A 25,659-nucleotide genomic window follows, 5' to 3' on the forward strand; every position below is an offset into this window, starting at 1 on the left:
CAGTACTGCAACTCGATTATTCCACGCTCGAAGCCTGCGGCAGGACTAAGGGGCGGGATTTCCCTCCGCGCGCTTGTAGGCGTGGCTGTACAGGAGTTCGCCTGGCACGCATGCGCGCGTCGTCTGCGCGCGCTGAGGCAGGTTAGACGCCTCTCCCGCTTCCTCGCCCTTTCTCGGAATAAAAGCTAGCCGTTGGGCGGGCTCTCTCGCGCACGCGCGTGGAACGGGAGGGAGGGGGTGAAGTGGCGGGTCAGAATTCCGAGACAGGCGGACACCGAGTCGCCGGGCTCGCGCGCGGTTTCCTCTTCCGGTGTCTCCATTTTGGCGCCTAGCAACGGGAAGTCAAGCGTCGGAACGGTGAATCGGTTCTGGAAGCCCCGCGGCCTCAGGCTCCGCTTAGTTCCCACTTGTCAGCCGGGGCCCCCTGAGGCGAATGTTTCCTAGGCCTCTGGCCTAGAAATGTGGGGCGGACGTCGAGAGGCTTCTTGGCCTTCGCTCCTGACAGTGGGGAAGCTGAAGAACTTTTCTCCAAGTGTGTGAGGAGAAGAAGAGGAGGACGAGGAGAACCAACAGCAGTAACAGTAGGACTCGCAACTCACACTTTCCCGTGTATATTCACTGAAATGTTCGTGGAAGGGAATTGAGCACACATATCTCTGGCCAAACTTCCTGTTGTGCGCGCACACACCTGTAAATCTTATTAAAACAAGTTGGGAACCAGAAAACAGTGCATGTAGGTGAGTTTCAGGTTAAATGTAAGCTTTTGTATATGGGAATGGTCTCTCACGGTCAGCCCCGCCCCATTTTTCTGTTTAGAAATTATCAGTGCTTTTTGAATTGACCTGTTGTTCCTGCACCAGCATCCTACATCTGTGCACGATGTTTTGTAAAGCCATTTTTGTATCTAAATTGGCAAGCAGCTTTTAATAACAGCATGATACCTACTTGTAATGAAAATACTGTTCTATGCAATGTAAATGCATGTAACTACAGTACTCAGAAGCTTGCACTGACTGCCCATATGCTACCAGTCCAGGTTCAAGGATTTTGTATTAATTTTCAAGGCTTTTAGCAACTTGGACCTGGGATACCTCAGGGACTGACTGATCCTTTATATTCCTAATCACTGGGGCCGTCAAGGGAGTTGCTGTTAACACACACCACTGCTCCATGGCTCGGATACATGGTTTGTACCCACAAGGAGCCTTACTGTCAGTATTTTGGGCCCCCTCCCTGTTGATCTTCCTGTGCTTACTGATGTTTTTTATTGCAACAAACTTTTTAAATGAATTCTGATTGTATAGCATTTGTTTATTTTTCATCTTACTGGACCTCCTGTACACTGATTAGAGATGACTATGACTAAGCGTTAAACAAATTGTTGAAATTAACAGTAAATACTAAGCAGGGTTCTTAATAGAATTTTGAGCTTCACAGGCACACGTGAAAAGCAGCTGCAGGTTTCTCTTTGGACTGGAAAGTGGTATTTCAATTCATTTCAACCACTTTCAGTTAGTAAAATATGAATACATGCTTGTTTTCATCCCATTTAACAAGTGAAGATAAGGACTTACGCGTGTTCCTCCATATATACGTAGAGAAGACTGAACCGAATAAGGCTAGTTGGTTGTTTTGACATTGACCACATTTTGTTTTAAACAAAGATCCTTGGTTCATATGTAAAGCTGAACCACAATTCTTTAGCAAAACTAAACTTCGTAGAAGTCCTCCTCCTGCCCAGTTGTAAAGACAGGGGAACATGCAAGCCCAGTACTTCTAATACCTCAAGCTGTAAATTGGCAGAGGATATAATAAAATAAAGCAAAGCGCAGGCTCTTGAATGAATACCGAATATGTTGATGCAGACTCATAGTTGATAGGACTGTTCTATGTAGAACTTAAACAGCAGGGATCGGCAAACAAAGGCCCCTGGGCCGGATCTGGCCCACCTGGCTCCTAGATCTGGCCCGTGCCGTGAAGCCAGAACCCACTGCAAAGCCGAGACTCCCGGTGATGGCAACAGGAGGAAGCAGCCGAGCGGCGGCAGCTCTGCCAATCAAACGCTGTGCCTGGTTTACCTCAGCTGCGTTTGATTGGCAAAGCCGCCGCCGCTCGGCCTCTTCCTCCTGCCGCTGCCCTGGGGCTCCTGTGGGCCAGAGAGTGGAGCAGATGATCTCTCTCTGCCTATCCGCTTCAAGAGAAGTGGTGACAGCGGCGGCAGCCCCTGGGAAGGTAAGCACAGTGCCTTCTTTCTCTAGGTGGGGAGGAAGCCTGTTTCACGCCACCATCACCAGCCCTTCGGCGAATGAGGCAGGAGGCAAACCAAGAAGGTGGCTGGGGCTGGGAGGAGGACTACTTGCCCCCCTCACAGTGTGCATAGAAATTTGTTTTATATATACAGATAGATAGGCCGGCCCTCAACAAGGTCTGAGGGACAGTGGACCGGCTCCCTGCGGAAAAAGTTTGCTCACCCATTTTACAGTGTGCACATCAAACATAGACCATGGGAGAGGTGTGATAAAAAGGTTAGATCAGAGAAGGATGTTGAGAACATTGTAAGGTAAAGCGCCAAATAGCTGAGCCAGTAGTGATAACTTTTCTGCATTTTTGATGATTCTAACCAGATGCTGTGTCATGGTTTCAGATGCTGATGATGCACTAGTCACCTTCCCTTAGACAGCATGTCGAAGAAATCGGAGGCTCCACTGTCCTTATCTGACTGTCGCTGTAATATCTGCATGGAGATTTTACTGGAACCAGTCACGCTGCCATGCAACCACACTCTCTGCAATTCCTGTTTTCAGCTTACAGTGGAAAAGAGCAGCCTGTACTGCCCTTTCTGTCGCCGGCGAGTCTCTTCTTGGGCACGATATAATGCCCGCAATAACACTCTTATTAATTTGGAATTATGGGAAAAGATTCAAAAACATTTTCCAGAAGAATGCCAACGCAGAATTAGTGGACAGGATGTAGAAGAAGATAGTGAGTAAACCTAGCATATATGGCCTTAAAAATATGTTACAAATGTTTAAAAGGTTAGAATAATGCTTTTGGGAACACAGTAAATTACCGTACTTTTTGCACCATAACACTCACTTTTTTCCTCCTAAAAAGTAAGGGGAAATGTCTGTGCGTGTTATGGAAGGAATGCCTACGGGTGGCATGCCTACGGATTTTCCTCTAAAAACTACGTGCGTGTTATGGTCGAGTGCGTGTTATAGAGCGAAAAATACGGGTAAGTATCCAGGCATCCACCTTGTGGTCTCGAGAAAGTAAAGATATCCTCCAGGTGGCGAGACAAGGACACATTTGAAAGCTCAAAATGGACTGCTTTGTTGGGGAATGTTTTTTAAGGCATTGGCATGCCTACAGTGTGGATAGTGGACAGGTGGATAGTAAAACATTTGTGGTTACCAGCATTTCCTGGTTTATTTGCAAGGCTGAAGTAATAGAATATGGAAAAGTAACCATTGCTGAAAGTGAGCACTACAGAATTGGAATAGTCTTGTCTACATGAATGGGTTTGAAACCTCTGGGCCAGAATTTAGTTTTACGTTAAGAGCTTGTCCTAGCCCAGTGAAATAATTTTTTAAAAAGTTTCATTCGACCTTTAGCCAAACTATTATTTTTTTAATCTTCTATTTCAGTAGCATTTAAAGCCCTTTTGGATTCACAGAACTAGTTGTGTAGTTCTTTGGAACTTAGTTCAAGAATTTGTCCATTACTAAAGAAGTCAAATCAAAGAGTGCAAGGGCTGAAACAATTGCAGTTTCTTTCGAAAAACTTTGAAGCCTTCTTTTACTTATTTATATTGGAGGTTTACTTAATCCTTAGTACCAAGGAAGTCAGAAACTGTCATTGACAGAACAGCACTTAAGTGATCAACTACATTTTGATGTGACTTTAGAAGTGTATTCTGTCATATAGTACTGAGATTAAATTGGAACTTGATGTTTCTTTATAGGAAAACTACAGTCCTTAATTGGTTCATTAATAACTATATTTCTCAAATCTTTTCTTTTCTGGATAGTGTGCCTACATCAGCCAGTGCGCTGTTTAAGTAAACCTGGAGAATTAAGACAGGAGTATGAAGAAGAGATAAGCAAGGTAAATCTAGAAAGCTGTGTGGGACCCACTAATAGTCAGTTTTCAGAAAAACCCCACAAAAGCTTCAGTCAAAAGAAAAAGCTTTTGGCTATGGTGTTCAGTCTCTAAACTGCAAGAAAAAGTCAGAAATAAGTTATGATATACTCTTACTTCAGGCAGAAGCAGAACGACTGGCTCATGAAGAAGAAGCAAGCAATGCAAGCAAAGAGTATATTCAGAGGCTATTGGCAGAAGAGGAAGAAGAGCAGAGGCTAGCAGAAGAAAGGAAAAAACAGATGGAAGAACAATTACAACTAGATGAAATATTGGCACGGAAACTAAGTTGCGATCTGGTAAGTAGCAGCTTGATGGTAGACAACTCAGTTCAATTAAATTCTCAGGACAGAATGCCCCCCTTCATAAGGGCTTTCACTTATGCAGTGAGGCATCCCCCCTTCCCCCCAGTGCCTCCTGAAATTGGCTTAGAGCGGATCAAGAGAATACCCCAGAGCAGCGCACAGAGCAAGGAGAGGGGAAGATTGTTCCATCTGGCAAGCTATAATGCTTGTGCAGACGGAATGTTCCAAAAAGTGTGACTTAGAATACCATCAGTTTATTTTCTGAAGCCTTAAAATTTGAAGAAGGTACATACCAGGCACCTTTTCAATGTTACCTATCTAAAGAGCCTATATATGCCCCAAGATGGGGCTCATCAGCATGGGAAGGCAGCCCATCTAGGAGAAGGAAAACTGATCCTAAACCTCTGCTGCCTTGCAGCTATACTCATTTGTGAGAAAGGCTTTGGGAGTAAACCCAGAGCAAAATACCTCTACCTGCTACTTTGTGGGACATCTTTGGGAGAAGAAAAGGCTAAGAAGTAAACAGTACATAAATTCAAAGTCCTCAAGGCAGTTGGATGGTGTCTTGTATGCCTCTTTCTGGCAACTCCTGCAGCCAGAAAGCTGGTATGAAATGTATTGCTCTACTTCCCTTTGGACCACATCAGTGATGCTAAGAGAGAGGGCTCTTGTCATCTGAGCAGCCGAGGGCCTCCATGCATACTGCCCAGGCTAGCACCTTGGAGAGGTCACTTCTGTGCTGCTAATGCAGTAGAAACAATGCGGGAGGCAGCACACTCTGCAGCCACAGCAGCCGCTATGATTCTCCAGCAGTTTGACATCACCTCTGGAAGACTAATCCATTTTCTTTTGAGGCAGATGGATGCCAACATTTATCTGCTTTCTGCATAAAAAGTAGATATTATCAACGTATTGAACATTTATTCTATGTAGTCTGCTTATTTCACTATCCCAATGTAACATTTCCCCCTGGTTTCACAAGATCTACCTCCTTTGACTATTCTGATTAATCTGGAATTGAAAAAAGCAGTGTTAAAAATTAAAAGATGTAACTTGGAAGAATTCTAAGTTTTGAAATGACTACAGATTACACATTTATATTACAAATGCAGGAAATTCCAACCTATTACTTTTAATTTAAATTAGTGGGCTTCACTTGTGAACATTTTTCTTTAATATTCCTACTTCTAGTTAAGAATCTAATGCCTGTTATGAATGAATCTTAAGATTAAACCTAGAAGTGTTCCTAGCGAAATGAGCACATATTGAACCAGGTAAAAGCCAAAATCCATTTTCTTCCATGATGGGAGGTGGTGGCAATGAAAACCCACTGGATTCTATTGTAGATGGGAGGAAAGTTCCACCTGGGTTTGGTCTCAGTAACAGTGGTTTCTTTCATTGGTGTTTTACATTAGAGCCTACTCAGAGATTCTGTCCCTAAATTCTTCAGTCAGTTGTTTCTGAGGGGGGTGGATTCTGCCCTCTTCTATCACAATATGCTTCTTTTACACCTCCCTCTTATTAGGGAGATTTGGTGGGTGATGGCCTCATGATAGCATTTTATTTCAACACTCTGGGAACTCTGTATGATATAAATAAGGGCTCTAAGAGTTTCCTTTGTTGGGAACAGTATGGGTATATTAGAGTTTGTTTATAATGTTTTAAATCATTTGCATGTATTAGGATTGTATTAAATTGTGCCAAAAGACTAATGACTGTATAAAAACATGTTTATTTATATTGATGTGCTTTTTTGTCAATACAGAACAGCTCTGCTGAGGAGCAAATGAACAGCAGCCTGTCACATGGACCCGCCCCCTCTGATTCTGGCAAAACATCAAAAAGCAAAAGCTGCAGTTCTGTGGACATTAAAAAGTAAGTTGGATCCAGTAATTTGTCTCTTGGTTTCTTGGTACATAATTCGTTATATACACCATGGAAGGAGAAATTTAACAGTATGATAATAGGAGCTTTATGATATGACTTTATTTTGGCAGTTTTCAATTGATGGGCTTGTGGTTTTTTTAAAAAAACAATATGAAGGTGGTGCATTTTCTCATTTTGGAAAACTTGGCCTAGTTTGGACTTCCCCAAGCTGGTTCTGACCACATGCTTTTCCACCGTCGCTCCTGGCAGCATAAGCAATATAAAAAGCTTAGTTTTATAACATTTTGCCACATGCTCTGCTCTTAGACTGCAGTCTTAGTCCCACTTACCTACTGACTTCAGTAGGACTTACTTCTGAATAGAAATAGGATTGCATTAAGTTAAGAATTATGCTGACTTTGCCTTAAGACTTTGTTCTTCACATGCTGTAAAAGTGTACTTATGTTCCTTTTTCCTTAAGGTATTTGTCTCCAAAGCCCTTTAATTCCTTGCCTCCAAAGAGGTGCTTTAAAAATTGGCAAGAAGAACATTCTGGCTCCTTTTCTGAGGTAATGTATACATATATTGATTCCTGTGGAGTATAAAGATTTCAGCATTCTCGTATAAGTACATGTGATATCTATGTGAATTTTAATATCCCATACATTTCCATACTCCATATTGCCAATATGAATGCCAGTTCTTTTTCATATTTATAACATGAGTACATGCAAAATCTTTTGGGAATAGTGAACTGTATTTGACAGCTATAATTTGCACATTTCTTTCTTCCAGGAGAGCAGCAACACTAAAAACATCTGTACATCAAGAGAAAAGGGAAGAGAAAATGAAATGCCCACACTATCTCCACAGGCAATCAGGGAGGCAAAGAGAGGTGCGGATGGTTATGACTATAAAAATGAGAGTTTTACAATAGACATGCAGTTGAGAACATCTCAAGAATCCTTCCCTGAAGCAGCAGTTGATTCATACTTAAATGATAAAAGGAAAAGAACTTTCTCACAAACTGATGATGAAGAAGAGATGGATGATATAGAAAGGCAGATAAGTTTGGAGCAGCAGTTTTATGAAAGGCAAAAGCAAGAAGAAGAGGATAGACGTCTGGCTCTGAAGCTTCAGAGGGAAATGGACAAAGAACAGAACATGCTAAATCGCAAAAAAGGGTCTCCAGATGAATATCATTTGCGTCCTACAACATCTCAGTCAGTAAAAGAATCTCCAGTTGCAAGGAAACGGAGCAGGCTTTCAAAGAACTCAAAGTCTTCAAACAGCCCACTTGAAACAGATAAGCGAAAACTACACAGAAGCTCCCACAATGAGAACTGGAAACCCTCTAACCAGCTCCAGGCAAAGTCACCTTCTGTAAAAGGAGGAAATGTTTTGAATTGTGTCAACAGCTCTAACTCAAAAGATGCAGAAGTGCTTTCAGGCAAGCAAAAAACAATTCTTCAGATGTTTAAGAGGCCTGCGACAAACTAGATGAACAGTAATACTTTCATGACATTGATTGGAGTTAATGAAGGGGCACTGTTGAAAAGCTGACCTAGTCAAACAATTATTTCTTCAGGGATCAAGTGCTCTCAGAATTAATGTGAAACTTGATTGGGAATCAATTGTGCCTGCTGTATGCCCACTTGCTTTTACTTGTTGCAATTCACTTCTTTAACGCATGCATGGTAACAGGTTGCTCTGAATGTCAAGAGATATGTTTGTTTAAAACCAGCATGCATTACAGCTCATGTAGTGTTCACTATGTAATCAAACCAGTTTCCTATTACCCCCTCCAAGTTCCCTACCACAACAATAGTAAGAAAATTTGGAAAGATATGTAAACTTGGCTTGAACTGAGACATCCCTGTTTGATGGGTCAGTATAACCTTGACACTGTTGATGATGTTGATTCAGACTTACACCTTTGTTGCTGGAACACATAGTAAATGACCCAAATGTCATTCTTCACATTTCCCCTGTATATATCTGCCCTGAACTTAAGAATTCCTATTTTCCCCCCTAGTGTTTTTTTTCCCCTATTTCTTGGAGTTATTTGATTAGAACATAATCCATTAAAATGGCTTTCAAGCTTCATGAGAAAACAATCCTACCTTGAATGAATTTCCACAGTTCAGTAGGGGATCTTAATATATATTCAAGTAATGTCTGAAGATGGAGCCTGTGCATATTTCCCCCCCATTAATAATTAATTCATATTTTTTACACTAATAAGTACATTTCCCATAAAAAACATGGTGACATTAAATAATTTCCACAATATATAAAAATGAATATTTCATATTCTAAATTTCATAATAACCATCTCTTGAGCAATATTTTTATAATGTCCTACAATCTCTAAACTAGTTACAGCTCTGATAAAATGAAACTTAAAGACCCCTCCCTGAACCTCAGTTAGTTTGACGAAATGAAGATTACTTCAAAAATTTCCTAGCCAATGTTATGTAGAACACTTCTCAGTTATTTTCTCCTTTTTTGGAATATTTGCTGCAGATAGTATATTAATCAGAAGTTAAGAGCACCTGGAAAGTAAATCTTTAGATACAATTAGAGTAAGTAATTGGACAGTCTCCTTCCTTCCACAAACACATTATTTCAGGCTGTTTGAATAGTACAGCAGCTCCATCACATTTACAGGCAACTCCCCAATTGCACACAATCAGCACACACGCTCTCACTGACATGCACACCAAAAATGGTACCAGAAGGGGGTGAAATGGGGGCTGAACAGGGGAATCCCGTTTGCATGCATCCTGGAATGGAACTGCTGCATAAGTGGGGATTCCCCTGTAGTTGTTTGCTCTTAATTTGAAGCACTGCCAACTTACATCCAATATTGTATATATTCAACTGCATTGAGGTACACTTTATAGAAAACTGTAACAATAACTTTTTGTAGTTAGAATTGATTAAATTCACTTTAAAAACAAATTTTGCACATTTCAGAGAGATTATCATGGTGGTCTGCCTACCATTTTTTAATAAGCTTTTAATGCATTTATCATACTAATTTAGAATTGTGGAGTGTTCCTGCTCAGTGTTCCAGTCAGCCATACCCTCTTCAATGACATTCTAATTGTTATTTATAGGTTTTTAAAAATTTCATGATACCCCATTTGATATACCTTCACACCCATTTTTCCATTTTTTATCAACAGTATTCTGTGACCACTGAACATGTTCAGTACTCATTAGACTATTCGGGGGGGGGTCTTCCCTCTAAGATTTTCAAACCTCAGAGCAACATGCTGATACTGCCATTTTGTGCATGGATTTCACAGTTTTGGCTATAAAAGCAACAGAACTCACTTCCACATCAGAAACATAGTTGACTTACAACTTGCATGCATTTAACTTGCACAATCACAGCTTTACGCGTTTGGTGGCCAGTCAGAACTCAATTGTACAGATTGCACACTGGGTTTCTTCTGTGCGGAAAGAGCTTTTAAGCTTTCTGACTGACCTCTGGGGAGGTCTCACAAGATCTTGCGGGACTGTCCAAAATCTCAAAAAGGGCCTCCAGAGTCCATGCAAGACCTTCCCTTTCCCTGCTACTTCTACCTTTCACCTTGGTTGGTGCAAGCACGGCTGCATGTGCTGCTCCATCATACTTCAACTTCTTCCAGTCATGGATTAGGAAACTAGGAATCAAATTGACCTGACCCAGCTTCAAAACTCACTTCATGAATCAACTAGATAGCCTTAGGTTAACTGCTTTAAGCACCAGTCCTTTTTGCAATGTGGGAAATACTGATTTACCTTATATGATGATGCCTATACAGCAGAGGTAACCAGAAGTTTGACTACAATTCCCATCAGCCCCAGTCATGGTGACCAGTAGTCAGGGATTCTGGGAATTTAGTCCAACAGCATCTGGAGGGCACCATGTTGGCTGTCCATGGCTTATAGGATAATTGTAAAAAATGTAGTAGTGCACTTTGAGGCATAAGTCCGGCAGGAGGAGGAGCAAATGTATATATTTATCTAAGTACTCCACTGATACTAGAACAGATACTGTATGAAAGCAATATACAAAAATGATTGCTATTATTTCCATTCCAGATTTTTTTACCTAGCTCAGCTGGACATGACTGTGCTTATGTGGCCCACCAGGAGAGGGTGCATCTGGCTTTCTTCAAGGTGGTGCCATGGGGACTCCACTTGAAGGCAGCTCATGTCAGTCCCACTACTTTCTGTGGCTGTGCATTACTTTCCATGAAGCGGTTGGTGATGACGGCCCATTCTTTATTATTACTATTATTAATTAGATTTGTATACCACCCTTCATCTGAAGATGACAGGGCAGTTCACAACATAAAAATACAAAACGAGAGCAGAAAATACATAACAACCCCCCCTCCAACAAACCAATAAACCCCACTCCCATAAATAGATTTTAAAAGGCCTAGTTACTGAGAAATGTTTTCGCCTGGCATCAGAAGATAAGTAATGAAGGTGCCAGGTGAGCCTCTGGTGGGAGAACATTCCACAAGTGAGGAGCCACCACGGAAAAGGCCTGTTCTTGCATTGCCTCTGAAGAAAGGCCTCCACTGATGATCACAGGGTCCAGGCCAGTGAATATGCGGGGCAGGGGGGGAGGAGGAGTATTTTAAGTATTTTTAGGTAAGGTAAAGGTAAAGGACCCCTGGACAGTTAAGTCTAGTCAAAGGTGACTATGGGGTGTGGCACTCATCTCACTTTTCAGGCCGAGGGAGCCAGCATTTGTCCACAGAAGCTTTCCGGGTCACGTGGCCAGCATGACTAAACTACTGGCACATGAGAGGACCGTGATGGAGTGCATGGAAACGCCGTTTACCTTCCTGCCTCAGTAGTACCTATTTATCTACAGTCATACCTCGGGTTCAATATGCTTCATGTTGAGCGCGTTCGAGTTGCGCTCCGTGCCAACCCGGAAGTAACAGCGCGTTACTTCCGGGTTTTGCCGCATGCGCAGACGCTCAAAATGACGTCACACGCAGAAGCGGAAAAGTGACGTGCGTGTGCGCAGATGTGCCATCGCTAGTTACGTTTGCTTCTGGATGTGAACGGGGCTCTGGAACAAATCCCGTTCGCATCCCGAGGTACCACTGTACTTGCACTTTAGATGCTCCAACTGTCTTGCCCCAGTGAGCAACCTGGCTGCTGTATTCTGCATCAGTTGTACCGAATTAACCCTGCATGGAAGCACCATGCAGCAGTGCTTCCAATATCTACCTCAGGGAACATGGCATGGGCATAGCGAGGATTTTGTTGAGTGGGGGGGGAAGAACCTCAGCTAGCTATGTGTTTTTATTGGTGGGGGGGCAGCTGCCCCCCCCGCCTCCCTTGGCTACGCCCATGCCAGGGAAGCAGGACTTCGCCACTACACCTGACAGTATTATTATTATTATTATTATTAATAATAATAATAATAATATATTTTAATATAATAATTTAATAATAATTTTTTAGGTAAGGTAAAGGTCTAGGGCGGTATGTTACTATTAATAATAATAACAACAATAACAATAACATACCGCCCTAGACCTTTACCTTACCTAAAAATATATGTATTTCTTGTGTGAATAATGACACAACCCAGAAATGGAAACAGGCGTGAGCTGCCATGAAGCGCCTTCTTCCTCCCCCGAGTCCCGCGGGAGAACTGCGATGCCACTTCCTCGGTTTCCACGTTATCTCCCAGCGGCTTCCGCCGGCCGCGAGTGTAGGGGGAAATGCAATCCGCCGACCGCTAGAGGGCATCGATCAGCGACTGGGATGCCATCTGTTGGGGGCGGACGGCAGGAGCGCGAGCACCGGTACACAGAACCCCTCTTCCTCTTCCCTGTGTCTCGCAGCGTCGCGCTCCCAATAAAGCTTGACTGTTGAAGTTGAAAGCGAGCAAGGGGAAACTGGGCTGCGGTGGTTCTGCGCCTGCGCACTGCAGCCGGCAGGTGGCGGGTGTTGTTGTTCGGCGGTAGAGGCGGCAAGATGGCGGCGCCCGGGGGCTCCGCTGCCGCCTCAGCGTTGAAGGGGTTAATCCAGCAATTCACCGCCATCACGGGTGAGGCGCGCGAAAACCCGGAATAAGCTTAAGCGAGGGCTGGAGCCGTTTCTGCTATGGGGCGGGATGTAAGGCTGGGGGAAGAGGGGCTTTGCTTGGGGTCGGGGGAGGAGAGGAGAGGAGGGCGACGTCTGTGACGGAGTTGGCGGCAGGCAGAGAGGAGAGAGAGACCCAGAGGGAGCGGGCGGGGGGAGCGGGGAGGGGGTGGCGGTTCTTCTGTGGAAAACGGGATTGTGTGGAGGGAATCGAAATAGGGGCCCGGGGCTGTGCTTTGCCTCGGGTAAGGGCAAGTACGAGGTGCAGCGGGGAGTTGAGGGGGAATTTCCTTTGTGGAGGAAGGTAGGGGGGGGCATAAGATGGGGTCGAGTATGCATTTCCCAGAGAGCGAAAAGGAGAGCGCTCAAGCGGGCCGCAGTGTCACATCCTCCAGAAGGAGTTGGGAGTTGAGGCTTGATCGTTGCCTTTGGGGGGGGGGGTGGAGGGAAGAACGAGACCTGACGCTTAGAAATGCCCGTTCTGTTTCATTTCCTGAGATAAAAGCTCCTCTCCCGACCTCCCTTCTTTTTTGGCTTTCTGTGCTGCTGGGTAGTAATGCTCTACTGCATTACACAAGTAATGCAGTAGAGCAAAAATCCATTTTTAATAGGCTGATAATGAGATAAGGAAGGGTATACGTACTCCCTACAGTTGTGAGAGGAAGAATATCCCACAGAAGTATTCATTCTTATCAGATACGAAACAGAATTTCTACAGGACTTTATACCTGGGTATTTGAGAAAATTTGTAACTGCATGAATTAGGCAATGCACATAATAAAGACAACAAAATACAGTTCTACTAATGTAACATGGACATTATTTCAATGGATTATTGAACATGGACATTATTTCAATGGATATTTCAGGGCATGGGGGGAGGCAGCTAGTGGTAACACATTGTTTCTAAGGGTAGTGACAGTCTTGTGGCAAGGCATTTCATAGATTAATTGTGAACTGTTTAAATAAGTCCGTCTTCTGTCCTGAACTTACTGCCTGTCAGTTTTTTTAATGATCTTGAATACTAATCTTGAAAGAGTAGAACGTCTGATAATACTGTCTATATATTGTTCATAATTTTACAAATTTCTCTTAGGCCACCACTTAGCAGTCTTCTCCAACCTTCCAGCCTTTTCCTGAGATGAAGTTACCCCCCCCCCATGTTTTCTAGGACTCACTGACAAATTAAGGCTGCAATTCTACATGCACTTATTTCTGAGTAGATATACAAAAAATTGCCCTGTAAACTTTGTTAGATTACATGAACAGTTTAAACTGGTGCTGCAAGAGGCAGATCTTTGTTTTTTGTTTTCATAATCTGTTGCACCAAGTTAAATCACCTTGCTTTAATTGGTCTGTGCTACTGAATCCTTAACGTCAAAGTAACTTTACCCTAGGGAAGCTAATGTACCTTTGAAATGTGGTGTTAGAACTCCTAAGTGACCATAATAGTATTCAGTATTCCCTTTATCCTAGCAAGGTATTGTTTGTTAGGAAGGTGTTTTTTTTACTGGGTAGAGTCTAGTGATGTAATTGGAACTTTCTGTTTGCCTCCTTTGTGGGCGTGGGGAACTATTATCTCTAAAAGTGTGTTGAATAACAAAGATACAATTGACTGTACTTTTTCTAACTTTTATTGTAAGTTCAGATTTACTGTGGGACAAAAAATTACAATATTACTGCACTGTATAGTTGTAAATCATTCTGGTGTTATTACTTGCTGCTGTGTTAATTTTGTAGTGGATACAACAGGCCTACATCAAGTATTGTGGCTGAGAATAATTTTACTAAATTTCACATCTTAAAACATATTTAGAATTAAGTAAAGAGAGGAAAACGGAATCATACTGCCTTTTTAGAAAAAGGAAAAGGTCAAGTTCACTATTTAACTTCCTTTCAATGTAAGGAAGTGCATATCATCTATTAAAAGGAGACAAATGTATCTTAGTATATACCAAGAAAATATTTATCGCCTTTTATCAGTCTGTCAGGGAAAATGTTCCTTGGGAAGAGTTCTTAATTGGGATGCATAATCCTGTTCATCAACTTTCTCATGTCCATTAAGATAATAAAAATACACATAAATAGTTTTATTTGTTTAAGGGTTAATGATGAATTTTTAATTAGATGAATTTGACCATATTTAAATGAATGCTCATCATACATGATCCAAAGCACCGAGGTGTAAAATGGAAGACTGTTTAGATACAAATATAAATTGTTTTATATCTGTTTTCAACTGATGTATGAGCTGAAAATAAGTTTTGCAGCTGCAACCTCAATATGTATGTTAATGCTATGCTGAAGTTCTAGATAGTACAAACTAGAGAGTGTGGCAGGAATCTTAAGCTCTTTTACTTTGAAGCATATCCTCTTAAATCAAGAGAACTTATTTTTTGGGAAGGCATACTAGGATTGGTTTAACTGTTTATAGCTCATGGAAAGAGGAGAGATGGTGCACTGAGCTGAATGATCCCCTATACTTGTGGGGTATTTTAATATAGCTAGGAGTCCTTCTCGCCCCAGCTAAAAGGCACCTTATCTATGGGAGGTGCCATATTCACTTATTCCTTTAATTTCTGCCTGGACTACATGGGAGTGAAGCAGAACTGACCACTCAAGTTACTTTTGATTGTTCTGCCTTGTTTAATGATGATCTACCCCACTGGATCATCACCTTGTCTTGATGAGTGGGCTTGCACATTCCTATGACCCTTGTGAGTGAAGCTGTTGGGAGTCTTGTACTCCCAGCAGGGCACCCAAGGTGGTAAGGTCAAAAGGGAGGAACTAGACAAAGAATGATCCTAGAAGTCCTCAACGACAGAACAGGCAGAAGATAACAAGCAGTATGTTACAACGGCTGTGAAGGCAGATGAAGGCTGCAGCAGATAAAAATTTACCGGTCCTCGTGATACTCATGCCATCAGAATAGAGCATTACTGCGAAGATACTGTGTTGGTCAGCGTGCACTGATCTACACACATAAAACAAATTATGCACAGGCATCATCCAAAAACCGATCCCAAACCCAAAAAAGGCCCATGGCGATTGGCAAATGGTAATGGGGGCAGGACCATGAAATCTGGAAGCCACTAGTCATGAACTGGCAGATGGGCAGTTCATGCAGATTCATTCGTTCTGACTCAAGGAATGAGGCAGTTGAGTAGCTCGGCAGCTGTATCCACAACATAGCAGTCCTATTTAGGATCCACTCTGCTCACCCCAAAAAGGGGGAGGTCTAGAAAAGGTGCTGTAAGCATTGTGTGCCTCCCCAGTGGTCATAAAAGACAATTGAATTTTGGAACATGGAATATACTGACTTCGTTAGACAGCAGAGGTAATGAGCATCCCAAATGCAGGACTGCCACCATTGCAAGAGAATACTTCGATATTTCTGCGCTTCAAGAAACTTGAAGATCGGATGCCGATGAAGACATTAAAGAAAATTTTCATTCTCAGCTGGATGCCATCCTATCAGAGACCTCTAAGGAGGATAAAATTATCCTCCTGGGTGATTTTAATGCAAGTGTTAGTGAGATTTTGATCTGTGGCCTGGAACTATTGGGAAGAAGGAACTGGCAACAGCAACCAGAATAGAATCTTACTTTTGACTATATGTGCAGCGCACAACCTTGTTATTACCAACACACTCTTGCAACAAAATAAATAAATTTAAAACGCCATGGAGGCATCCTCGGTCGAACCACTGGCACCTCTTAGACTATGTAATCGTCTAAAGATCGCCACAATGTGCTCCTTACCAGAGCTATGACGAGTGCCGATGACTGCTGGACAGATCACTGATTAATACATTCCATGATGGCTATCAAGATTGTACCTCAATGCTGGCTTCAAGGAAGGAAACCAAGGCACAAAATGAACACTCAAGACCTTCAAGCTCCTATTAAAGTGGGATTGCTTCCAATCTTAAGGACCAGCTTCTTTCAGAGTTCCCTGATAACATCTAGGAACACTGGACTAAAAACATCCATTATTGCAGTCTGTGAACAAACTATTGGATACCAAACCAAGAAACACCAGGACTGGTTTGATGAGAATGAAAGTGAGATTGAACACATTATTGACAAAAAGAAAAGCCTTTCAGATCTGGCAAAGAGATAGGAACTGTGCAACTAAGAAAAAACCCTATGCCAACACTAAGCCTGAGGTTCAAAGAAGAACCAGAGAGAACTAAAGAACACCTGGTGGATAAAAAAAGTTCAAGAGATCCAGCACTTAGCCGACATTCATGATGCAGGGAGCTGCTTTAAAGCCACAAAGATACCGTATTTTTCACCCCATAGGGCCCACCGGCCCATAGGGCGCACCTAGTTTGGGGGGGAGAGAATAAAGGGGAAAAAAATATTTCATACCCTCCCAGGAGCTTCCCCCGACTCAAGGCTTGCGGAGAGCAGCCCGGGGCGCGCTCCGCTGCACTCCCCGGGTTTCAGGCTGCAGGCTGCTGTCTGCAAGCCTTGGGAGCCTGGCGGGAATTCCTGCGGGCTCCCAAGGCTTGCGGATAGCTTCCTGAAGCCTGGAGAGCTCTCCAGGCTTCAGCGACAGCCTGCATTCGCCCCATAGGACGCACACACATTTCCTCTTCATTTTTGGAGGGGGGAAAGTGCGTCCTGTAGGGCGAAAAATACGGTAATCTGTGGGCCAATAAATCATGGTGTATGCTCCCTATGCTCAACAGACGGTACCACACTTTTAAAAGATAAAGAAGCTATTGCATTGCGCTGGAAAGAACATTACCAGCATCTCCTTAACAGCAGCTTCCCTGTAGCTGCTGAGGCCCTCTCACAAATTCTGCAAAAACAAATTAGAGATGAGCTTGCATTATCTCCAAATCTGGGAGAGTTGTGTACGTACAGCTATTAACCAAATGAAAAACAAAGCCAGCAGACCTGATGGGATACCTGGTGAAGTCTTCAAAGTGGGCGGAATTGAACTTACACAACAGTTTCACAAGTTCATCGAAAAAATCTGGGGGAGAGAGGAGATCCCAGTAGACTTTAGGGATGCCAAAATTATCAACCTTTTTTAAAAAGGTGATAAAACGGATTGCAGAAACTATCAAGGCATATCTTTATTAGCTGCGGACAGCAAAATTGTTGCAAGGATCTTAGCAAACCAACTCCTAACTATATCCGAGGCTACTCTTCCTGAATCCCAAAATGGTTTTCAACCTTCGGTGGTCATGATTTTCACTGCTCAAAAGCTTCAAGAAAAATGCAGAGAGCAAAACCAACCCCTGTATATGATGTTTATTGACCTGACTAAGGTCTTCGACACTGTAAATTGTAATGCCCTGTGAACTGTCTTACTGAAAATTGGCTGCTCATATAAATTTGTGAACAGCGTATGCTGTTTTTTGTTGTAAGCTACCCTGTGATCTTCGGATGAAGGGTGGTATATAATTTTAATAAGTATTAATAACTTATTAACTTAATAACTTAATAACTAACCATGATACAAAAGAGGGAAAGGTAATCTATATCTGTCTCATTCATTTGTGTAGGCTGCTGTTTCAGTTGCATATTTCAAAGAGCATAACATGCAAAGCAAATGTATTATGAAATGTCATTATATTTAAGAAACAAAAAAGCTTACCTTTCTGATCTCATGTATTGTCCAATTTCTTTTTAAGATCTGAGCACTAAAATGTTGTTTTTCCTTGTATCACAGGTGCCACTGAAAGTGCAGGCAAGCATATGCTTGAAGCATGCAACAATAATCTGGAAATGGCTGTCACTATGTTCCTTGATGGTGGAGGGATAGCAGAGGAGCCCAGCACTAGTACTGCAAGTGTATCAAACCTTCGACCACATGCAGAGTATGTAACTTTGTGAATATCCATAGGATGTATAATTTGCTTTAAAATATGGAAATTGCAGATATCAACATGTTTTTCTGTAGATGTTCTTAGTTTCAGTTACTAAACTCCTTGAATCTTACTGTTGTTCTAGAAACCTAACAGTTTAGTTCAGGTTGCAATTTGCACATGTCAGAAGTGGCAAGGCAGATGTGCAGGCAGGATACAGTTCATACAGTGCTATATTTAGCACTAACTTTAATCATTCCTCTCCCCTCTCCACTTGTAGACAGGCTACATCTGTTTACAGTATTATTCTTACATTTTAAAGTTGTTTCAGTTGAACATACTATTTGTTGCCTAAATCTGTTTTATAGGGGGGCTCGTAATACATTTATTTATACGTAACACTTGAAGTTTATGTTTTTAGGACCCAGCTTATGTTTATGATTGCAAGTTGTTTTACATTGTTTTAAATATTGTGTTCCTTAGGAGGAAGGGCAGGAAATGAATGAATGGATGGATGAATGAATGAATGAATGAATGTTGTATCCAACTAAGAGTAGACTCATTGGAATTAATGGACCTAACTTAGTCACATCTATTATTTTCATAAGTCTACTCTAATCTTAGGGACGCGGGTGGCGCTGTGGTCTAAACCACAGAGCCTAGGGCTTGCTGATCAGAAGGTTGGCGGTTCGAATCCCCCCAACAGGGTGAGCTCCCATTGTTTTGTCCCTGCTCCTGCCAACCTAGCAGTTCGAAAGCACGTCAAAGTGCAAGTAGATAAATAGGTACCACTCTGGCGGGAAGGTAAACGGCATTTCCGTGCGCTGCTCAGGTTTGTCAGAAGCGGCTTAGTCATGCTGGCCACATGACCTGGAAGCTGTCTGCGGACAAACACCGGCTCCCTTGGCCAGTAAAGCAAGATGACCGCCGCAACCCCACAGTCATTCGCAACTGGACTTAACGGTCACGGGTCCCTTTACCTTTTACTCTAATGTTAGATGCAGTCCTAAATAAATAAATTGAGGTACAATTTTGGCATTATATGGCAAGAAGGGAAAAATTGATTTTATTTTTAAAATAAATCTTGCATGTGGACAGAGGCAACCAACACAAATTAGAAAAATATTTCATGTATTATTCATACTCCCAAACAAAAATGTGGGTTTAGAAATAGGGACTGGGTCCAGCAAGACCTTTGCAATTACAGGTGTCCCCCAACCTGTGCATGATTGACTAACACATGAACGCATGTGTTCGTGGCGCTGGGACATAAATAGATTCAAACCAGGAAATGGTGGGAGATTGCTGTAGAGTCCTCATGGCTTGCAAGGAGATCCTGCCCAGAACCCAAAGAGGACTTCAGTGAGGGTGGAGGAAGTCCCAAACAGACTGGAGGCGTAGTGGGGCTTTGCTTAGGTTGCTCAACCCCCCCCCCACATAACAGCTGACACGTGGTAACCCAGCAGCTTCTGTCCTACACATTCTCCAGCCAGCCACAGAGCTTCAACTCCAGTTGAAGAGAGAGTTGTGTGGGAAGAAAGCAGGAGAACAGGGGGAAATGGTGTTTAGAGGCTTTTTAGAGGGTGCTCCCCACTTAGGCGTATTTTGCTTATGCACGTGGGGCTCCAGACCCTCCGCCTATGTCGGGAACACCTGTGCATGCACCTATACTTTCCCTATATATGTGATTATATGTGCAACTTCCTTATATTCCTCATATTATTACCCTCCTCCCCCACTACCGTTTTGTACAGCTCTGAGCATATCGATCTGTCATCCCCATTTAACAAGATATGTTAGCAGCTCCTTAGATATGGGAGCTAAAGATTCCCATATCTATAGGTTAAACAGAAGAGGTGGCTCTCACAAAAATGTGTTAACTGTCAATCCCTTTTTATATATACTAAAGAGCATCTTTACTTTGATACCTACCAGGAATATCTCCATTCCAATAATACACTTTCAAACCTTGTACAACATAGTTAGCACCTATGCTGTTCTGCCTCCACTGCGTTGTAGACCCCAAGTATTAGTTTAACTATAGTCCTATTTGAGGCATGTAGTATAGCTCTTGCTGTCATATTCAAAAACCTATGTTTCTAATCCTTCTAGAGATGAAGTAAGAGCACCTATTCCTCAAAAACAGGAAATTCTGGTAGAACCTGAGCCTTTATTTGGTGGTAAGTGAGCTTCATTTTAATGTTTACCCTTCCAAATATTGTAGTAAGGAAGGAAGAACTCTGCCAAACTGCCTTTTGTCTAGGTTGCTTGTATCCATTGCTCTCTCTATAGTTATAGCATGTGCTCTTGCAGTACTGAAGTATTTATACAAAAGTCATATTCCCACTACTGTCAACTAAGCATACATAATTGGTACTCCTGGGAATGATATTTCAAATACTCATTGCTGCTGCTATTCTCGTTTTCTAGATAGGGAACGGTGCCAAAATGTCAATGCTAGCTGCTAAGTAAATTTCTAGTAAAATTTTTGCAATAAAATATTATAGTAAAATAGCCATAATAAAATACTCTGTCTGAAGGGCTGCAAATAAATAGTAATTTATGGTGTTAACATGTGTTCATAAGAAATTGCAGCTATGGAATGTGTACTGTTGAGTATTTTGCAGCTGAGAGTTTTTAGAAACCGAAATCCAAGATTTCCGTGATAGCTTCCACTAAATATAGTTTCCAAAATTATGTACTGATAGATTTCCATTATATTAACAAGTTAATGGGGAACCAATTAGCTGTATTCTTAAAATCTAGTGGAATAGTTAACAGTAAATGCTGCCTGCCTCTTTAAGGAAAGGCTGCTACTTTGGGATATAATGAGAAATGCATTTTCTAGAGGTCAGTTGGGTTTGATGACTGGAAGCCATGTGATAATTATAAGTTACACACTGAAAAGTATCTTTGCAGTAATAAGTCAACATAAGATCTGGTGAGAAGCCCTTGAAGTTACATGAAGCTGCTTACTCAACTGTAGGAAATCAGCAGACTTGGGGGCGGTAGCTAACATTTGACATAAGATATTACATAAGATGCACCTCAGTTTTACAGGTGAAGTGCCATAAATAAATTTGCTGCAGTAATGTATTGAATACATGTTAGAACAGTAGCCATGTTAGGCTGCTGCAAATAACAGCAAATGGGTTCTACTATGCAAAAGCCTAAGTCATAATAAATGTGTATTTAAGGTGCCCCAATAAATGTATATTTAAGGTGTCTTTGCTATAAAGCATCTAAAGTAGCAGAATGAAGTACGACAGTTAGAACATAGACATTCACTGCATGCTTACAATCTGGTTAATGTATGCTGTTCACTTGATTGGGATAGCCAATATTGTTAAAAATAAATTAATTTTTAAAAAAAAATAATTTATGAAACAAGATAGGTCAAGGGTCACCCACATGGTGCACCACGGGCACACATGTCAGCAGAAACCTTCTCATGCATTTACAGCATTTCCTCACTCCACTGAAATTAGATTTTTAAAAAGCATTACATTATAGGCAGTGTTACAGGTCCATGACGTGGTGTGTGTGCGTGTTTGGTGCCATTACTGCAGTTTGGAAATGAGTCCACAGGCCCCCCAAAATTGGCCACGCTTTGCTTTGCAGATTGAATTGTTATTAGAACTAATCTCACTATCCCTAAAGCTGTCGTCTGCCATTTTTGACACAATTTTTGGGTGCAAAAAGAGTGCGGCAAATGCTTTCATTGGCTTACCAGCTATGCTATGCATTATAATCTACTACAAAAGGTGTCAAGTTTCAAGCATAGCCTAATTCCTGATTCAATCCACTTTGAGAAATTGCCTTATCAAATAGCATGTGCTTAAACAAATAGGACAAAACCATGCTTTTACCTTTTTCTGGGAATTGTTCCTCCATTAAGTATAGTGAGATCACGTCAAGCAGCATATGCTGCATGTTGCCATTATCAGAAGTGCAGTTGGGGGTTACATGGGTAGCACCCAGTTAGTGCTAGCACCCAGATAGTGTTCCACAATCTACCCTACAGCAGGGGAAGAGGACACTCGGGCCCAGAGGCTGAGAGCTGCTCTCTATGGCTCTCTAGCTGACCCCTGGAATTCTCCCTAGGCTACAACCCTTCCACAAGCCATAGTCTCCACTTGACCTGCTCCATATCAACCTTGAGTGCTTTTGCTTGGCCTTAATATGTCTTTGAAGTAGATATTGTCTCTTTCTTGTTTGGATGAAGAGGAATATTTGTAGAAACCTCTGACTTTAGTCTATTGTACATATTAAAAGTCCTATCTGTTGCTCCATTCAGTTTGCCTCTGCCTCCAATACTGGTATGCAGCCCCTGAAAGGTTGCCAACGTAAGAATGCAACTCTTGGATAGAAAAGGGTTCCCCATCTCTGTCCTAGAGCTTCGTGTTGGGGAAACTTTATTTTCTGCTGTACCACTTGCTTTGGATGAGGGTTTTTTTTACCGCCTGGGTCTTTGCTGCTGGTTTCTATTGCTATGTTGCATTTTGCTGATATATTTCGCTGTTCCAGGTGTTATTATTTCTATGATACTTTGTTGCATATTTTTGTATTTTAGTTGTTTTTATGTGTTACAAAGGCCTTCAGGCAGAAAAGCAGCCTATAAATTTAAAATAATTTAACATCTACAAGTACCCTGATAACCAGGAACATGAACATCATGTCCTGATGGGCACATGTGTGTAACATATTAACATAATGCATTATTGGTTTTCTCAAATCACCTGGTCACTATGAGTTCAAATCTGTCTTGAAGCTTCAGCCTTTTCTACCACAAATCAGTTCCATTGAGAGGTTTCTTATGACTAATATGAGTTTTAAATTCTGTTCTTGATAAGCTCCAAAAAGACGCAGACCTGCTCGTTCAATATTTGATGGTTTTCGGGATTTCCAGACAGAAACAAGTAGGTATCTGTGAATCATTGTCTTCACATGCCATTTTCTTTGTTTATTGGCTTTATAGAGGTTAACAATGTGGATCCCTTAGACCTGGTACTATGGGCCACATTGTGTACCCCACCCAGGAGCTGCATACTGATATACACAAAAACAACCTGAAATCCCACTAAGGGCTGTTCATGTAGCCATATATGTATAACATAGCCACATATGCATTACAAACATGAGGTCTGTAATTTTTAGGTAAAAAGGCATCAGGGCATCAGGGCAGGAAGGTCAAAAACAGTCTATGGAAGCCAGCCAAGTTGTTCACTTTTTGGCTGCAATTGTTAGATATGGTGTAGTTAGATTGAGATTTTTATTTCTTTATTAATTTAAAATACAGACATAAAAGATCATTTACAGCGGAAACAAAGAAGAAAAAAGGAAAGGAAAAAGAGTCAAGATAAAGAGAGAAAAGAAAAAACGATACAAAAAGAAACTGCATCTTCTCAAATAACAATCAAATAAAAATTTTGGATGTAAAGTTAAATTGAGATTTGAGACCAAATTAATGGCAGCAGCATGATTTCTTTTGCAGCATGGTTTATTAAATCCAGAGTCTACATTTCATTTTGCCAGTGGCAACAACGTCCCCACTCCCAAAAATACCTGTCCCCTAAGCTGTCCTAAGAATTGCCATGGAGGTCTGTATCTTTTTTGGGTGGGCTCTTGCTGCTTCATGTTGCTTATTCAAAAACCCTATACAAAGTGAAATACGACCCAGCCCTTGTATATTTTTCTACTAGAAATAAATAAAACCATTCCTGTTTTTAAAAATATTTTGTCATATCAAAGCTTGTGTTAATGGTTGTGGTGTGTTTGCATAAATAAAAGAAAGGGGAAATTGCTGGCCAAAAGTTTGGAATTAAACTTTTGGCCAGCAATTGGCCAGTTGTTTCCCAGTTCCTTATTCAACAAAATACTGAATAAATAGCCAATATAATTTACATCACATCTCTGTCACTGAGAAACTCCCCTTTGCCTCATTCTCTGAGGCAAAAAGTTGTTTTGGGGCAAAGGGCATTAATGAGCAATGACCTCGATCTATAGTTATTAGGCAACCCCAAATGGCATTAGACCACCCCAAATGACACATCCACACCACCAGGGAAATGAATGTTCTCTAGGACATGCCATAGAGTTGATTCTGGCTCACTGCTTTTTGTGCAAGGCAGTGTCAACTATAGCAACTTCACAAGAAACATCGCGATTTCACTTGTTAAGTGAAATGCTTATTTACCGTATTTTTCGCCCCATAGGACACACTTTTTCCCCTCCAAAAATGAAGGGGAAATGTGTGTGCGTCCTATGGGGCGAATGCAGGCTTTCGCTGAAGCCTGGAGAGGCATCGGTGCGCACCGACCCCTCTCGCTCTCCAGGCTTCAGGAAGCTATCCGCAAGCCTTGCGCGCCCGGCGGGAGGTCCCGCCGGGCGCGTGAGGCTTGGGGCGGCATCCTGCAGCCCGAAGCACGGAGAGCCCTCCAGAGGGCACCCCGTGCTTCGGGCAGGCGTGCGCAAGGCTTGGCGTGGCAGCCGCGGCTGGGGGAGGGGAAATAAAGTTTTTTTATTCATTCCTCCCCCTAAAAAAAAACGGTGTGCCCTATAGGACGAAAAATGCAGTAGTTTGTCCTGGGCATGTATGGTCTTGCTTGTTCATTTTCAAATTAGTCATCATAATTGTCTTTCATCTTTTCCTCAGATAGATGTTCACCATCCCCTTTCTTGTTCTTGTTACCACAATTGGGGAGTTCACACATATCAATGTACATGAGACCATTTTTCATGCACACGCATCTTGGTACTCATACAATTAAAACTCATTCACCCTTATTCAGCAGATGTACCAATTAAACATTTTTGATGGTGTCTCATGTACTAGTTCAGGTATTTTAGCTTCAATTAGTTTTGAGTATTGCTCAGAGTTCAACACTACAGCTATCAGGATTCTATCAATTCAGGTCTTTGTTGCATTAGTCTACTTAGAAGTAAACTTTTCAGTTAATTGGTGTGTGTTTTTTTTAAAAAAATATGTCCTATATATTCATGACTCTTGATCAGCTGTGACAGGTGCAGCCCTCATTTTAACATCAAAAATATTTTTCCTTATCCCTCAAAAATGCTTTTATCATCCTTTTCAATAAGGAAAAGTTAATTAAAACAAGGTGTCAATGATCTCTAGGTGTGTGGGTTTAGTTCTTTAGAGTATGTAAATAAAATTGCCTATGATACGTGAAGTCTGGAAAGTGACACTCAGGGTTGGTTGGTTGGTTGGTTGGTTGACATCCCAACCTGCTATATTCAAGGTAGGTAACATACTTAAGCTTAATATGAGATTTAACAGGGTAATGTCTTAACGAGGCTTCATAGTCACAAATGTATTTGCATCTATGTAACTATTCGCTTTGGATTGCCAGATTCTATCAAGTCTTCTGTTGTTTATTATTCTGACTGATTTTG

General features: G+C 41.8%; 2 protein-coding genes across 6 annotated transcripts in view; both read left to right on the forward strand.

Moving 5' to 3' along the window:
• The first annotated feature begins 52 nt into the window (after positions 1 to 52).
• RNF168 (ring finger protein 168) lies at positions 53 to 8,425 on the forward strand. Of its 3 annotated transcripts, none has more exons than XM_083741896.1 (7): positions 53 to 737; positions 2,645 to 2,982; positions 4,031 to 4,107; positions 4,263 to 4,439; positions 6,211 to 6,320; positions 6,793 to 6,880; positions 7,107 to 8,425. In XM_083741896.1, the coding sequence occupies exons 2-7, from the start codon at positions 2,682 to 2,684 to the stop codon at positions 7,809 to 7,811; spliced, it is 1,458 nt and encodes a 485-aa protein (XP_083598022.1). In that variant the 5' UTR covers positions 53 to 737; positions 2,645 to 2,681; the 3' UTR covers positions 7,812 to 8,425. The 3 variants fall into 3 exon arrangements, with proteins under 3 accessions (XP_083598022.1, XP_083598023.1, XP_083598024.1); XM_083741897.1 differs by having other exon boundaries at positions 112 to 737; positions 2,625 to 2,982; XM_083741898.1 differs by having other exon boundaries at positions 168 to 581.
• A 3,683-nt stretch (positions 8,426 to 12,108) lies between these two features.
• Positions 12,109 to 25,659, forward strand: part of UBXN7 (UBX domain protein 7) — a 28,390-nt gene continuing 14,839 nt past the window's right edge. Inside the window, exons 1-4 of one of the 3 annotated variants that reach the window (XM_083738653.1) lie at positions 12,109 to 12,387; positions 18,111 to 18,258; positions 20,359 to 20,426; positions 23,100 to 23,165. In XM_083738653.1, coding sequence (XP_083594779.1) covers positions 12,315 to 12,387; positions 18,111 to 18,258; positions 20,359 to 20,426; positions 23,100 to 23,165 — 355 coding nt within the window. In that variant the 5' untranslated portion in view covers positions 12,109 to 12,314. Of the gene's footprint in view, positions 12,456 to 18,110; positions 18,259 to 20,358; positions 20,427 to 23,099; positions 23,166 to 25,659 lie in introns of all 3 variants that reach the window. The other 2 variants (XM_083738655.1, XM_083738654.1) reach the window with 2 other exon arrangements.

This window comes from Podarcis gaigeae, assembly GCF_964106915.1.
Source record: "Podarcis gaigeae genome assembly, chromosome: 5".
Classification (NCBI taxonomy): domain Eukaryota; kingdom Metazoa; phylum Chordata; class Lepidosauria; order Squamata; family Lacertidae; genus Podarcis; species Podarcis gaigeae.